The following is a 17,306-nucleotide window of genomic DNA, read 5'->3' as shown; positions in this document are numbered from 1 at the left end:
TTTTAGTTTGCTATAAAAATATCCCAGTGGATATTGGAGATCACGAGAAAGATTTTAATTTGTTAAACAGTATAATTAGTGTATTTTTAATGTAATTGAACTAACATTTTCTAAAACAACTGCATGGTCAACTTTGAGAAAAATTTTATTATCTAATTCTAGGAATACTTATGCAGTTTGCATGCAGTTTAAATAAACAGTTGTTTTTTCTCATTTCTCGCGAAACGTTCAGCATATTATTAAATAGTAATTACAGAACAATCATTCCAGACAGCACACGACATTTTAAAGACATCCATTTTATGCCTAAACGTCTTAAGATGTAATTTTAAAGATGTAAGTTACGTTTTCACGATAATACATTCATGTTACAACATTAAATGCGATTGTATTTCTAACGAATATACGATGAAGTTCTTTTTTATCGTTACAGGAATTTTATGGTGAGGTTAACCTAATTAAACCATTTCTCTCAACATCGTCATTATAAGAGTTGTTCATTAATAGTGAATACAAATTTTATATTCATTTGTAAACTAACTTTTATGTATAGTTTTGCTCGCCTGGATATTGGTTTAAAAAATTTGTTAATGGTTTTAATCAGTTTTAATTTACGAATAAATTTACGAGTAAATCATAAATTAAAATTAATTTACAAATGAATCCAAAATTTGTAATTGTTAGTTGTAAATGAAATTTGTCTATCTTTGAAGGTTAGTTAATAATACTAACCGTCAAAGTGAACAAAGTACTTCAACCCTATTTGAACTTCTTAGATGAAGTAGGTAAATTATTCTACAATGATTATTTTATTATCTTAGAAATAAATGGAAAATTTTACCTATTGTAATATTGTTTACAACCTGAATGGATCATAAAATATAAAATTTCACATTGTGCAATAAACCAGTTACTTTACATTTAAAAAAACCTAAGTCCCAATAACTTGTCAACTGATGTCAATACTTTTTTGGCAACACCAAAAATAGTAATCATTTTATTCATTCAATTTGATCATTAGGATGTAGCATCAAAATGCTTATTTCAGCTTCAAATTTGTTAGACTTCAGAATCAATATAATACAAATGAACATTAATATTCATGATTTATCACTATCTGAAAGCTTCAATAACTAAGTTTACCCAGGATTATGTATCATTGTAAAATATCAAAATATAGGTATAGTTGATGTCTAATATGGGTATGAAAAATCTAAAGATTTCAATACAAATTGATAAGGGAAGATGTTATTGATAATTTAGCAATAGCTAAACTGGTAATATGTAAGTATATTTCATTTTTTGTTTAATATTGATTACTACACTAATATCATTTAACTGAAATTTTTTTTTAAAGCACTATGGAAACGGCATATAACAAGAGACTGATAAATCAATTCAGTTATAGTTGAGAAAAGTTTATTTCTATAAGATTATTTCTTATGGAGACATTTAAAAGAAGTTGTTTATTGTGAACAATCAACAACACTAGAGAACATGAAAGACAGAATAATAACAGCTTGTACTGCAATTAATCCCACAACATTTGAAAAGGCCAAAGAGCCTCTCGTTCTACATTTTAAAAAATGTATCGATGTGGAGGGGTACCATTTCAAACATCTATTACAATGGAAATTTGAAAAATAGGTTCGTAAAAAAGTATTACAAATTTCATAATGGAGTTTTGTGATAGTAAACATGTTTATTTACTCTTACAGATTCCTGAATGACGTCTTGGTCTCTAAAGTCTCGATAGACAAAAGTTTTTCGTTTCCATTTAATTTTCGATCTCAAAGGTCATTTCAAGGTCATGTAATGTACATATCTGAACGTATTTTTACATCAGCTACACGATGCAATAAAAAAAATTATACAATTATACGCAAAAAAACATCGATAACCTTGTAAACTCCGAAAAAAATTACCCGAGAAACAAAATTTTTTTTGCAAAAGAAAGGTTTTTTCAAACCATTCAAATAGCATACAAAACATTTTTTGTATCTCCACAATTAGAGGAGATATTTAGGTGGACCACCCTGTATATATATATAAAGGTATTGTAAACAGAAGATCTAAAGAAGACGACTTATCAATGTTTTGTGAATAAGTAATCAAAACAATAATTTGTTCATGTAAGCGCTGTAATATATTACAATCGTATGAATTAAGTTAAATTAAAAATTCATTACAAATCATTCCACATAGTATGTGTCACGTTCATGTATACTAGATTGTCGTGATCACTATTTTTTATCATTCTGTCAGCATAATTATCAGTAATTTGAAACATTTTTTAAACTCTTAATACGTGTTTCGCATGTATGTTGTGTAACGTTTGTATCAGGGGGAATATATAAATGATCAGAATCGTCGCATTTACGCTCAGTTTCCTACAAGGTATTTAAGATAAAATAAGATCATCCGTTTGGAAGGATTCGGTTTGTTAAACTTAAACATCATGCGTTGCTACATAGTACTGCTAGTATTCTCCCTTATGGCGTGGACGAACGCCGAAGAAGACTTTTATCCGGATAAATATGATTACATCGATGTAGACAAAATTTTGGCGAATGATCGTATGAGAGATCAATACTATAATTGCTTCATTGATAAGGGGCCTTGCGTAACGGCGGATGCGATGTTCTTTAAACGTATGTATATTTAAAATTTTTATTTTAACAAAATCGGCGCAATCAATGAAGACAGCTTCATACTGTAGGTAGTGTCGCGTTGAAATTCTCGTAGATTTATACATTTTCATAGTTCTTGCATGCAACAATATTGTAGTCACGATATTTTTCGTTTTATAAATTTTATTGTTTATTCATGACATTATAACTGCGATTTCTGAGAATCTTTGACGATTGAAGCAACCTTAATAATAATAATAATAATAATAATAATAATAATCATGAATTTATGACGATGTACTGTACGATATTGTGTAATTTTTTAGAGTATTTGCCTGAAGCAATGGCAACAAATTGCAAAAAATGCACCGCCTTGCAGAAGGAGAAATTCGATAAAATCTCAGACTGGTATGACAAGAACCAACCAGATAAATGGAATCAATTTGTGGTCTCAATGTTGGACAGCATAAAAAAATACCAGTTAAACAAAGAGTAAATAATTATGACAAATTCTTATTCTCAGTTGATGTATACAATTGAATTTTAAATATTGTACCAACTTAAGTAATGTAGCGATATTACTATATCATCACGAAATAAAATTCAAGCAATGCTTTAAATTTATCAACTTCCGTAAAGTTTTACTGTCCCAATGTGATACATTATAAATATACGCGACAACCGAACAACATTGAAATCAACGTTTTTCAAACAATGCAATCGAGTTTCGCGCCCTCGCAATCAATTCGAAATAACAAAGAAACTCCCTGATCTTTAATTTTGAAATTTCGTTCGTACAAATTTGTTGTTTCTTGTGCGGACTACTTTGGACGAAACTGACAATTATTTATTTTCATTTGTTGACTTTTATCCCGAAACACGAGAGGCGAATAGGACTATGGCCCAATAACGTAACTACACAAAAGATGATACGAAATACAGATCGAAACATGGTAACACGGATAGAATCAGAAAATTGTACGCGATTTATGCCGCGGATTTTCTGAAACCATACAGATTAAGTTAGGAATAAATTTTTTCGTCGAAACAAAAGTGGTGTGCGTTTATTGGTCGATACCAGTGGCAGTCGAAGAATCAGCCAATAAGAAACGACGTCGTTCTCGCAGGGAGAAATAATGCAGTCGTCAGGAGAGCAGCCTACTGTGATAATTGTATAGCAATTGACAGTGCAGTGGAAAATATCGTGCATGTAGGTGCGTGCCATTATTCGAACCAAAATTACAGTTTAATTTAAAATGTCATCGCCTACACAAGTGGTGAGCAATATTTTTTCACATCGATTACCTCCCTCGCGTCAATCATTTCAATTACCTCTGTTTCATTCACATGTTTTCATTATTACTTGCATTTCGATCACTTTTGCCTTTTCTTTTGTTCTTATAACAAAGAAGTTGAACGATTCTTTTTTTATTTTCGTTCGATCGGAACGAAAAACGAGGAAGAACCAGCTTGCTGTCAAACAGCTGTTTTCTTTGTTTTGAATGACTGCTGTTTTTCTTTTTTTTTGTGCAGTACACTCGTTACTGACTTTCCTTTTTGTTTACGGAGTATTAATAACTAACGTTGGTAGTATTGTTAGTCACGTTTTTACGCGTCTATTATCACGATTGAAAAAATAATTTCTTCCGTTTTTTTTAGTTTTGTTCCGATACACGTTATTACTTCAGTTCGCTGCAACCGTTAGAACTACACTTTCTTCGTACAAATAGAATTGTACATATTCTTTAATGAACAATTTATCGATTGTTGCCAGTACAAATAACGTTAACTCTGGTTTAATTGACATAATAATTGGGTGTCATTGAATACTCTTCACTGTCTTGGCTGAGTTGTTGCAATCTTCTAATGATTGTTTAATTGACCATTTAACACTATGTATATACAAACTGTGCGTTATTGAAATACATTTTCTTTTAATGTAAGTAATAAAACCAGTCCTTGAGAATCGATTCATTTTAATACAGTATTTGTTCTGGATTGTTGAACAATTTAAACTTTAACAAAAGTAAAACAATGCTTCAAAACTTCTTCATATGTACTATATCTGGTTGAAATTGTATATCATCGATATCATAAATATTAAGCATAATCTAGTATTTATAAAGACTCAGTGGATTATACAATGTATACATTCTAATTCCAAATGTTTGCATGCAAAGACAATTACATACATGTGTAAATACTTCCTCAACCAATTTAAGTATCTTTCATAGGTTTGAAACAAAGCACTATTATGATTTTACAAGAATAGAAAACAATGATTAATAAACCATTAATTGTGATCATACTATGGTAATCCAATTTCGTACTATCTTATCTTTTGTATTTATTTATACAAGAATAGGAAATAATAATTGATAAACCATCCTGTTTTCTCACACTGTGATAATACAATTTCCTACTATCTTATCTTTTGTATTTATTTTTCTCTTCCTTTAATTACTGTCTTTTATGTACTTAGCAAGATAAAAATTTTGAAAATCAATCGATCGTTTTGTTCTATAAAATTATTGATAAAAATGTACATTTTCATAATAACGAAAATGAACAAAAGAATAGCAGTTTTCAAATGTTTATTATGTTAGGTACATAAATGCGAATGTATATAATGCAAAATAACATTCATGATAATTCATATATGTTCATTAAAATAATTGATTTCACCTATACCAGTGCCTACACTGACCTTTGCCTAACAAAATTGTTTTTTTCCCAATCACTTTTTTTACTGAGACATTCTTAATTACCGGAAATGAAAATTTCGAGAAAGTCATCAGCGAGCACTCGTATTTACATTAACACGTCGGTGTTAATTGTTTACAATTTCACAAGTATCAGGGTTCTTTTGTTGTAAGTTTAAAGTGTCGGTCACCGGTGACCGACGCGTTAAACATTGCGTTATATCGTTAAATAAAATTCGACCGGACGCGAAACGTTCACTGTCTCGGTGAAGAAAGTGTAAAAAGTTGCATTAAACAACCCTAACTCGATTCCAATTTCTCGTTTTGTCTGTTGCAGTTAAAAAGTGTCGGCCCAAAGCTAGTCCCGTTCTTTAAAACCGTGTCTGTGTATTTTATATTATTGGCCGAGCAACCGTCACTACTGACGGCGTGTTTCAAGTGTTTGCCAATTATAAGTCTTATCGTCTTTGTTCTCCTACACGGAATTAGTTTATCGCAGGAGTAAGTGCGACAGAATTTTGCATGCGCCGATCCTTTCGTTCTCGCCTTTCTTTCGCATTTCTCGACTAACAAAGCACGCGTCATTCAATTCGTAATACACGATTAAAACAAAAGAAAAAAAATCATACGCTTCTGTACGTGTTTAACAGATACTAAGAATAATTACCGATTTACGCCAAGTATGCGCAAATTTTGGTTCACGAGTCTACTAATAATAACAAAAAAAAAAAATTTGCCTAACGCCAACTCTCAACAGCTTTTGCATCTTTCTTTTTTTTTTCCGTCCGACGCGTACGACGCAGCGCAAGTTGCTACATTTGCGTTACAAATGACACCTTTAACGAGCAAACGATCAGCGAAGCGGAAGAAACGAGTTAATCGAGCCTGTGTTACATTTCCGTAACTACTTGTAGGTGCTAGCCAGCCATTATCATGTTGACCTCGCTTACACGCTTATTTTCAGGTCGCTTTTTTTTATTTTTTCTAATCGGCAACGCACGTTTCGAAGATCCCCCCTCCCTTCCGCCCTACCCCTCCTCCACTGCTCAATCTTTAACGATCTCCACGTTCCACAGATCGCGTGAAATTCTATTGTAATAGCAGTTTGTGCCTTCGAGCAAGTTTCGTTGGATTGAGAAGAGGATCGATTCGTTACGAGGCAAAGTGTTACACATACACACACACTCTCTCTCTTTCTCGGTTGGCCTTGTGACGTTTCCCAGCGATTGCTCTCGTTTCGTTATGTTCCGACCAACCGGAATAACGTTGAACGGTCGTGTTCGACGATATCTTTATTATATATATATAAAACAAATGAAAGATTTTGAAAGTTGAAAAATCGCTTTTGAAAGTTGAGACTTGTTCAGAAAATGTAGCGATCGAAAAAGTCACCTGAAAATGTAAGTGTAAGCTAGATTTCTTCTTCACCGCTTCTGTGCTCCTGTCGTTTTAGGTCTCGTGGTCAAAGTTGGGCATTTACACGGGGTATATTCAACTACACGAGGCAACGAAAACAACGGTCAAAGTTTATGTAAACATGTACCCTGCTCGGCCTTGTTCCGAAATTACGACCATTTTTGTACTCCAACGACTCTTAATCGCTAAGCTATTATGACTGGTTCTATTAAAATGTTTGTATACAATGTTCGATAACTCGTTGTTTTCCTCAATGAGAGATTGCCAAGTCAATCGCGTACGATTATTGGAAAAAATTCCATTATGTATGCGTCACGTGTAGTTTGTCGAACGATTTTCTAACCAGTGGAGATATGTACAATCGTGCAGGATAAATTGCTTGACCTTATCTGTCCCCAGAAGTAAATCCATTGACTTTTTATTCTTAGGGTCACTTAAAAACATTTGTTTTTTTTATACTAACTGCCGGTATTGAAATATTTCGGATATATAATAAAATATTAGATAAAGTGCAGTTGTTTACTACAAATTCGAGGCTGTAGATATTCCGCGAACTTCTTATTTTTCCAAATAATCTAAGTATTTTGTCGAATTTGTTGGTAGCTTTCTTTATACAGGGTGTTCGGCCACACCTGGGAAAAATTCTAATGGGAGATTCTAGAGACCAAAATAAGACGAAAATCAAGAATACTAATTTGTTGATGGAGGCTTCCTTAAAAAGTTAATAACGTTTAAAGTTCCGCCAGTACTGAATTTTTGTTTAGAAAATGGGTGGGATTTCGGGTGTAGGTCTATTCACCAAAAATGCTTGTAATCGAACCCTCTCGTTAAATATAATTTTTTTAACATGATTTGGAATTTTTTAATTTCGTCTAAAAATTTCAGTACCTACTCGAATTTTTTTCTCGAAAGTGGGTAGGATTTCGAGGGTATGTCTAATGATATAAAATGTTTGTAATTGACCCCTCTCACTAAATATAATTTTTTTAGTATGGTCTGAAATTTTTTAATTTCGTCTAAAAATTTCAGTACCTTCTCGAATTTTTTTTCTCGAAAGTGGGTAGAATTTCGAGGGTAGGTCTATTCACCAAAAATTATTGTAATTGACCTCTGCAACCGAAAATAATTTTTCCAGAACGATTTGAAATTTTTTAATTTAATTTTTTAATAACTTTTTAATGAAGCCTCAGTCAAGAAATTGATATTCTTGATTTTCGTCTTATTTTGGTCTCTAGAATTTTTCATTAAAATTTTTCCCAGAGGTGGCCGAACACCCTGTATATGTAGCCAAAGAATTTTAATACCGACAGTTAGTATTGGGTAAATAAATGTTTTTAAATGGTCCAAAGAATAACAATTAGATGGATTTATACTTCTGGGGAAGATAAGGTCAGAAAATTTGTTCTGCACGATATACGGCATCTCTGTCCGTTAGAAAATCGTTGTGGAACACGTGATGCATATCTAATGGAATTTCTTCCAATAATTCATACAATTGGCTCGGCGATCTCCCACTAAAGAAAACAATGAGTTATCGAACATCAGAGCTAGCTATAATAGCGCTCGGTTGGTGATTAAGAATCATCGAAGTACAAAAATGGGTATAACTCGGGAACAAGGTCAAATAGGGCACGTGATTACATGAACTTTTCTCGATGTTTTTGTGTCATCAATCGATCGCTAAAGTGAGTTCCAGATACTAGGATACGCCCGTTATAGCGAAAGTTTTATTTAAATAATCGTTATTTACAGTTTGTTATTTTAAATAATTAGCCCGATTCTGTGCAACACGACGAGAATTATGCCCTTCGAAGCGGTATCGGTAATTTTTCGGAAAAATACTCGTTACACGTAGAATCATACCTTGCTCCTAGATATTTATATTTTACGATTAAAAATATAATATTTTAAATCATGACAAATGAATCCATAAAATCGTTTGATTGGATATTCTTAACCCATTTGTATTGAAGCGCCATACTGTTGCGGTTCGCTGTTATGTCATTCCAAGCCTGGACATTATCCAAATAAATTATTTGAAAAAATAATTATATTTGGCTACATTTTAGTTGAAATAACTACGAGTCAACTTATTTTAACGATCGAATAATTTTTCAAATGACATTTCGTTATTTGGATTTTGAATCTAATTCTGTGTGGACTGCGCCACATGCAAATTTCCATATACTGTCTCGTGTAGAAATACAAGTTCAGAACATATGTTGAAGCATAAATATATAAAAACTGAGTAAACGCAATTAGGTGATCTGCGCCAGTTAAGTAATTTCCTTTAGGAAAACAAATGAAGCAATAACATCGGAACTGCATTCATTTGCAATTGGAACAACAAATAATAAACTATTTACTTGTTGACTGTCGGGTCTTTTTACCGATGACGTACAAAAATGAATTCATAAGAGAAAATGTTAACACGTTACCGACGGGAAACGAGTATTCTCGTTATATGACAAGTGTGTGTTTTTCTAGTAATTTCTCCAATAACACAAGAAAAAAAAATTCTAATATTATTCACATATAATATATTAATTACAAAAATACTTATCACGTTGAAGGAATTCTATGTATATTATTAAAATAATCGTATAGGAAAGTTTTAATAAAAATGCCCCGTCGTTAATGTGTTAAGAAAAATAAACGTAAATAGGACTCATGAATTTCGACAAGTTCAGAACAATAAATATCACGACAAATTTTAAATTAAATAGTTTTCAACCGTCAATGAGCACAATTTAAATGAAGTAACTGAACAAATTATTTAGAAATAATTTACTTAAATTAAACGCAAAATAAAGTCAATTTTCTATATTATCTGTGTAATAAAAATAATAAAGTATGTGAAATAATATGATTATTTGTTATCTTATTTCATATAAAATGTGCCCAGACCTGTTTCATTCAATATATGGCATTAACACCCAGAAGAATAACCAGTAGATTATATTACACTACTCGAAAATTAAGGAGCCATTATTTTCAAACAATCTAAAAATAAATACCGAGCAGATCAATGTACTTTTGAAACAACAGTGTTTGAAATATTGTTTCAGATAACGTGTTATCTTATTTCATGAAATAACTTAATACTCTTGGAAATAATCAGACACTAAAGTTGCGAATACCTAAAAAAATAATATCTTGCATTGAGGTATAATATTTCTGTTCCAATAAAAAAGAAATATCGAATGTATGACGCGAAGGATGTTCCTATTCAGGATTTCCGCGTATAAATGCTTCCCTACACTTCATTTTTGTATCATTCACTGTAATTATGATCGTATCTACTTCCTCAACGTTTATGAATCCCATTTTCCTTATTATGATAAGTAGTTGTAATTCCTGGTTAAGTAATACTAACGGAATGTACGTCATTTTATGAATAGAGCCAATTTTGATTCAATAAATTGTAACTGTTGAATTAATAATCGGATGAGAATGAAATTTTCTATGCTTATACTGAAAACTATGAATTATATGAATGAAACGTATTCTTATCTGTTCTCCCTACAGATCAATTTTTAACCCCCCGGTAACCGTGCCTGGGTCAGTATAGAACCAAGTCTATCATTTTTTCTATTTTTAAATTAAGACACTAAAATATTATATTTTTAATAGCGCAAATAAATACAGTATTTGAATAGAATAACAAAAATACAAAAAAATACAAACAATGTTCAAAGAACAACAAAAATAATATACAAGGTGTTTAGCCACCCCTGGGAAAAATTTTAATGGGAGATTCTAGAGGCCAAAATAAAACAAAAATCAAGAATATCAATTTCTTGACTGAAGCTTCGTTTAAAAGTTGTTAAAAAATTGAATTAAATTTTTTCAAATCGTTCTAAAAAAATTATTTTTAGCTAGGGGGGGTCAATTACAATAATTTTTGGTGAATAGACATACCCTCGAATTTCTGCGTATTTTCGAGAAAAAAATTCAATACAGGCGGAAGTTTAAATGTTAATAACTTTTTAACGAAGCCTCTATCAACAAATTGGTATTCTTGATTTTCGTCTTATTTTGGCCTCTAGAATGTCCCATTATAATTTTTTCCAGGGCTGGCCGAACACCTTGCATACTCTTTGCAATGTATACATACTAAATAAGTTTTTGATGTTGAATATTCTTTGCATACGTGTCTTTGGTATTTATCACACCTAATTTATATTTATTATCGCTTTCGACGCACATGTTACGTCTACCTCGTTTCTAGTCTAGAATAACTGTTACTTGTCTTTGAATCTTTCTTTCTGTAGCCTCAATAGCATTTATAATTTCTTTGTTGGCTTAAATCACTCATCGCGAGAATTACTTCTAAAGAAATTGATTCTAGTATAAACCTACTTCTAATACCATCCCCTAAAGTTGGGGGTTTCCGAAGAGCTAAAGGATTAAAGCCAGTGGTACCCGATTTTGGGGTCCCACGATTTATAGTTTGAAAAATATTTAACATTAAAGTTATTACACTACTTGAAATTATTTTCTAAATCATTTTTCTTCGATTGACTTTTTAGCTTTGTGAAAACATTTATTTTTACAATTATTTCCCCAGTTATTTGCATCCAGATGCAAAGGTGCTAAACGATTTTTAATCAAAAGTATGCGTGAACCGCGATAGAAAGTGTTAGTGTTAAATTTGAAACCGTGATCTCCAATTATTTCCAAATAACGTCGTAGGAAATAAAAGTGAAGCGTTGTTTCTCATTTTTGTTTCAAATAAAATGTGGTCAGATTGGATACCGGGTACACACAATTATCTGCGTCAGACTTTAATTTGTTTACCCTATATTAATTTTAAGCAGTATGGAAAAGGAGTCAGTAATAAGCTATAGAAGTGACAGTTTATTGCAACAGTATGTTGCGCGAGTTTTAAAGGGTGCGATGAAAACTGAATAATTTCTAAAGGGGGGCTCAGAATCATAGTAGTATTCGTATAAGAAAATTTCAATCATGCTCAAAAACATGGTTTTCTCCGTACATGTTGTGCTCGATATTCAGTACATTATACGATTCACAGCACTTTCGGATAGTATTGTTCCGCCATCGAAAGCATTGTCTATTCTTATCGCGTGACCGTTAACAAAAAAAACAGATGCACGTACGAAATCGTCTATACTCTTTTCAGATACGCATTTTCCAGACGAATACTGACAGGGCTAATATTCAGTTGTATGGGCGATGCACTACTGGTGTGGCCCAGTTGTTTCACGCCTGGAATGTGTATGTTTGCCCTCGCCCAGATAATGTACATCAGCGCATTTGGTTTTATACCGCTTAACATAATGCTAGGTACAATTCTATACGCTATGTGTTCGCTAGGTGAGATTTTTACGAACAAATAACATCTTTATCCTTGTAAGGTCATCAATAAATTCTCAGACACAGGTCCGTTCCTGACGCGAGTATAAAGGGTGTCGTTTATTATACGTAAAATTTTTATTAATAAGAATAAAATGAAATTAACTTTGTATATAATCTTGGTAATACTATTTGTATACAAAAATAATTTATTTTTGTATATGATCCGAAATAGCTATGATATAAAGCTATATTTATCAACTGTCCATAATTATTACTAACATTACATAATTGGTCAGTACTGATTTTATATTTATGTATAAATATTATATAAAATATGCTGACGTATTTATCAATAAGAGTTTCATTGCTGAATTAATATACAGGGTGTTCGGTCACCCCAGGAAAAAATTTTAATGGGAGATTCTAGAGGCCCAAAATAAGACGAAAATCAAGAATACTAATTTATTGATGGAGGCTTCGTTAAAAAGTTATTAACATTTAAAGTTCCACCCGTACTGAATTTTTTTCTAGAAAGTGGGTGGGATTTCGGGGGTAGGTCTATTCACTAAAAATGCTTGTAATTGATCCCTCTCACTAAATTTAATTTTTTTAATATGATTTGAAATTTTTTAATTTCGTCTAAAAATTTCAGTAGCTTCTTGAATTTTTTTCTCGAAGGTGAGTAGAATTTCGAGGGTATGTCTAATGACCAAAAATGATTGCAATTGATCCCCGCAACCGAAAATAATTTTTTTAGAACGATTTCAGACTTTTCAATTTCCCCGAGTTTCAGGAGAATCATCATTCATGGTCAGACATTAGATTTTCGGTAAAGAATTTTTTTCTCGAAAATGCGTAGGATTTCGCGGTATGTCTATTCATCAGAAATGCTTGTAATTGACCCCCGTAACTAAATATAATTTTTTTAATCTGATTTGAAATTTTTTAATTACGTCTAAAAATTTCAGTACCTTCTCGAATTTTTTTCTCGAATGTGGGTAGGATTTCGAGGGTATGTCTATTCACCAAAAATGATTGTAATTGAGTCTCACAACCAAAAATGATTTTTTCGGAATGATTTGAAATTTTTTAATTTAATTTTTTAATAACTTTTTAACGAAGCCTCCATCAACAAATTAGTATTCTTGATTTTCGTCTTATTTTGGCCTCTAGAATCTTCCATTAAAATTTTTCCAGGGGTGGCCCAACACCCTGTATAGATATAAAAGTAAACACTACATCCCTTATTGAATAATATTAAATTAATAAGAGCGGCGATATTATCTTTGCACCTGAGCAATCAACAACTCAGCAACGGTCCTGCTCATATATCGTGTTTAATAATGTATTAAATAATTATGCAATTAATTGAAGTTTCAACTAGTCAGAGAATTTATTGATTACTTTTAAAAATCAGGTAAGTTAATTTCAATATAACTTCGTATTTTAGTCATATATACCTTGATGCCTGGTTTGAACGGTATCCTGGTCATCGGAGTTCCAGTTTACACTGTGCTTTTGACTACCATGGCATGGAGAGCAATTTCAAGAGTTCAATTTTATAGGGTATGCAGAATATTAAAAGAAATACTATTTCTTTCGCTCGTACGGTGTTTGTCAATCTCTGAAAAAAAATCAACCACGCATAAAAACCAAGTCACTTAGTTGTTTCCCAAACCTTGTTTCGTTTATTTCTTAGGCGACCACCGAACTTTTTTCCACATAAAGTGCGCAATGGAGTTTTTAATCGACATTGGCAAGAAAAATCATTTACCGAAAATCTTTTTGGCAAATGTATTAATATTAATTGCATCTATTACTTAAATTATGAATTAATTAACATCATTTATTAGAAGAGATAATATTAGAAACATTGTATAACAAAAATATTTATAAAAACAGACGTATCTGCTTAATCCTCTAAAAAATATCATTTACAATTTTGCTTGTTCAACGCGAATCTTAAATTTCAGTCAATTAAAGGAAAACGTTACCTAATGAATTTCGTACGGTCGCCTAAGAATTAAAATACATAAGCACTAGCAGAAACAGATGGAGCATTTTATTAAGTATGAATATGACCTACTAATTTTATTAAGGAGGTAAAAATATCACGTGTTCCGCAGGAAAAGGTCAGCTTGTTCCGGTCGTGTGTGAATATCACGTCTTCGCTCTTGCACAATGTTGAACAGATTAAAAAATAGAGTAAATTACATGGTGTAATGTGATAAATAACAAACAAATTTAAAGTAACTATTATAGAAACGATCACAAATTACGTCACGTTTATATTCATCTTTTGATTCAGGGAAGAGGGGGGTACATTCGAACATAACAACAAGGCAAGGAGTGGACCAAAATTAGCCGAGTTTAGCGTGATGTAATTTATGACCGGCTCCTGTCGGTCCAAAATCACATTAACCCTTTGCGGACGATCACCACATATATGTATATACAAGATGTTCGGCCAACCCTGGGAAAAATTTTAACGGGAGATTCTAGAGGCCAAAATAAGATGAAAATGAAGAATACCAATTTGTTGATTGAGGCTTCGTTAAAAAGTTATTAACGTTTAAAATCGCGTGCACGCAGCTGTACGCAGATCGCCGTTCTACAGGCCGAACTTTAAACGTTAATAACTTTTTAACAAAACCTCGATCAACAAATTGGTATTCTTGATTTTCGTCTTATTTTGGCTCCTAGAATCTCCCATTAAAATTTTTCCCAGGGTTGGCCGAACACCCTGTATATTTATTGGCGTAAATCGTCAATGTGGCCTATGATCCGCAAAAGGCTAAAGCGGATGTATCATTGAGAATCCGATCGTTCTCGCAAACGAGCTGAATATAAACTTATGTACAAGTTTTAAGCCGAGATTAGAAAACGCTGACACAGAAAGGCAATAGCGGTTCGATTTATTGCAATTGCTCGACGTTTCGCGTAGTTAAATAAATTTAATTTGTTCTTCACCAGGAATTATGGACATGGACTAAATTATGCAGCTGCATCGGGAGCATATGTTTCCTCATATCTGATACTTTGCTCGGTTTTCACTATTTCCACACTCCGTTACCTTACTCTCAGGTATAGTAATCAAAGTTGTATGTAAATTGCCAAAGCGAGTTTATCACTAATTCATCGGATTGGCTTTCCAGGTCTCCATAATGCTGACGTATTACGCGGCTCAATTGGGAATAGCATTGAGCGCGGTGGGCTCTAAAAATAATAACGTTAGCAATAATAGAAATGACGCGAACCAAGTAAAGGGTTGAAAGGATTTGATCTCCTATTCGCAGACTGTAAATAATAACCGAATGATCTGTCTTATACCGCTCAAAATGATTAGAGGATTATCCTAACCGGAGAATTAACAAAGTATTTAAATTAATAGAACTACCTTTACTCACTACTAAATATTTAATTTCTATAGTATAAATTTAACAGATAATTTCTCTAATTGTTTTGAAGCTGTGTATCGCACTAGAGATTATATAGTTCGTCGTAGCATAATTATCGTAAGTAGTTACAATGCACTCGATCAAATGATTTATGGCAATGATAATACTAAGATCATGACACTGCCACCTTTCTGAGGCAAAAGTTTTTATGGAATTATTTGATGATTCGTTGCATTGTGTATTTGCTGTAGAATACGGTCTTCGCGATTGTTTATGAAGTGCTTTCTTTATGTTTGACGACAGAGTCGAACAGAGGAAAGACGTACCTTCGATGCTGTGAATTTTTAGAAATACTTTTGTATTAGTATTCAATGGTAATTAAGATGTTTTGCAATCGTAATGTTTTAAATTTCAACTGTCGTGTGCTTTACGAAGTTTATGAATTGAAAGGTCACGCGAGTTGCGTATTCTCGCATTTATTTTTTAATCAGATTTTGTAGAAAATATTTTTTTGTTTCCGCGTTCTTTGTCAAGATGCTTTCCAATGGATCTACAAATGTGAATACATTCCATCGGTTCTTGATCAAAGATAAACGACGTGACTTTCAAATTAGACTATTGACAGTAGTATTTTCGTGCATCCTTCAATTACAACAATAACGATGTTTGCAAACACATTGTACGCATATTTTGTGTATTAGAAGTACACACTACGAACCAAATCGTACTTTTTGTACAGTAGCAAAAGAAGTATAGAGTATTTCGTATATTACGAGTTAAAGTTGAATGTTAGTTAACTATGTATAGATAGAACGACGTAAGTTATAAAAACTTTACATGTTTGATGCTGTTTTCTCGTGTTACACAAAATTAAAAGAGGGAAGAACAGTTTAGAACATTTTATAAAGTCTTATAGTTCAATTTCTAAGACAAATGACATTTATCTAGACTAGGTAGACTGTATTATTTTACTATTGCATTTATCAGTAATTGTATAGGTATTAGGAAATAGTGATGCATTTAATCTATTGTGTATCGTCATGAGATGCACGAAGTGAAACACTGACTCAAAGAACAAGAGTAATATTATTTTTTCAATAAAACTATTTTTTGTATTGATTCAAAGGAAACGAACGGTTTTCTTTTATAAAATCTATTTTCTATTTTAGAATCTAATAATCATAGTGATCGATTTGCAAGTGATTATAGTACACGCGTAGCAAATCTCGATGACATATCATTTAACTGAATTAATCCTTTGAACTGCAAAAATAATCTGATTTCATTAGCATGAATAATTAAAAATGGAATAAACTTACGATACAAATAAAAGTATTAAAGCACGAATAGATTTTCTGAATAAATTCAGAACTCAGTATTTACTATTCTTTTTTTTTGTAATTAGAAACTCTATCGTACACATATTATGAACAAACATATTCGAAATATTTAAATACTACAATTCCCGTATACAAGTTTAGCATAATACTGAAATACATTTAGGGTGCATGTATTTCGAAAATAAAACATTCAGAGATATGTGATACAAAACATTCTAGAATATACTCTTCAGATCTTTTTTTCTCGAGTTATATAAAATTACTAGTCTTTAAAGAACTTCCAAAAAGATTATTCTTTAACCTTTTTCGGTACGTATGTCCACCATATTGAACGGTTGAAAGGGTTAAAAATAATCTGTTAATGTAATATTTTTATAGATAATTCGTTACAAAACATTGTAAGCAATGTGAAAGATGTTGAGAAATGAAAATCACATGTTTTGTAAACCTACATGACTGCCTCTCAAATTCCATAATCTGAGTCCTATATTAAATTGGCGG

General features: G+C 32.0%; 2 protein-coding genes across 3 annotated transcripts; both read left to right on the top strand.

Annotated features, from left to right (window-relative positions):
- Positions 1–1,676: 1,676 nt before the first annotated feature.
- LOC122401055 (ejaculatory bulb-specific protein 3-like) lies at positions 1,677–3,246 on the top strand. Of its 2 annotated transcripts, XM_043402970.1 has the most exons (3): positions 1,677–1,686; positions 2,475–2,651; positions 2,957–3,246. In XM_043402970.1, exons 1-3 carry the CDS (start codon positions 1,677–1,679, stop codon positions 3,124–3,126), a joined length of 357 nt encoding a protein of 118 aa, XP_043258905.1. In that variant the 3' UTR covers positions 3,127–3,246. The 2 variants fall into 2 exon arrangements, with proteins under 2 accessions (XP_043258905.1, XP_043258904.1); XM_043402969.1 differs by lacking the exon at positions 1,677–1,686 and having other exon boundaries at positions 2,204–2,651.
- Positions 3,247–3,332: 86 nt separating this feature from the next.
- LOC122401053 (lysoplasmalogenase-like protein TMEM86A) lies at positions 3,333–15,361 on the top strand. The gene is made up of 6 exons (XM_043402967.1): positions 3,333–3,907; positions 5,670–5,833; positions 11,892–12,085; positions 13,518–13,633; positions 15,041–15,151; positions 15,223–15,361. Exons 1-6 carry the CDS (start codon positions 3,887–3,889, stop codon positions 15,337–15,339), a joined length of 723 nt encoding a protein of 240 aa, XP_043258902.1. The 5' UTR covers positions 3,333–3,886; the 3' UTR covers positions 15,340–15,361.
- The last annotated feature ends 1,945 nt before the right edge of the window (positions 15,362–17,306 follow it).

This window comes from Colletes gigas, unplaced genomic scaffold (assembly GCF_013123115.1).
Source record: "Colletes gigas isolate AHSC1104 unplaced genomic scaffold, ASM1312311v1 Colletes_gigas_Sc00021, whole genome shotgun sequence".
Taxonomy (NCBI): domain Eukaryota; kingdom Metazoa; phylum Arthropoda; class Insecta; order Hymenoptera; family Colletidae; genus Colletes; species Colletes gigas.
Note: the sequence above shows the minus strand (reverse complement) of the source record. Positions and strands in the feature narration are given on the sequence as shown.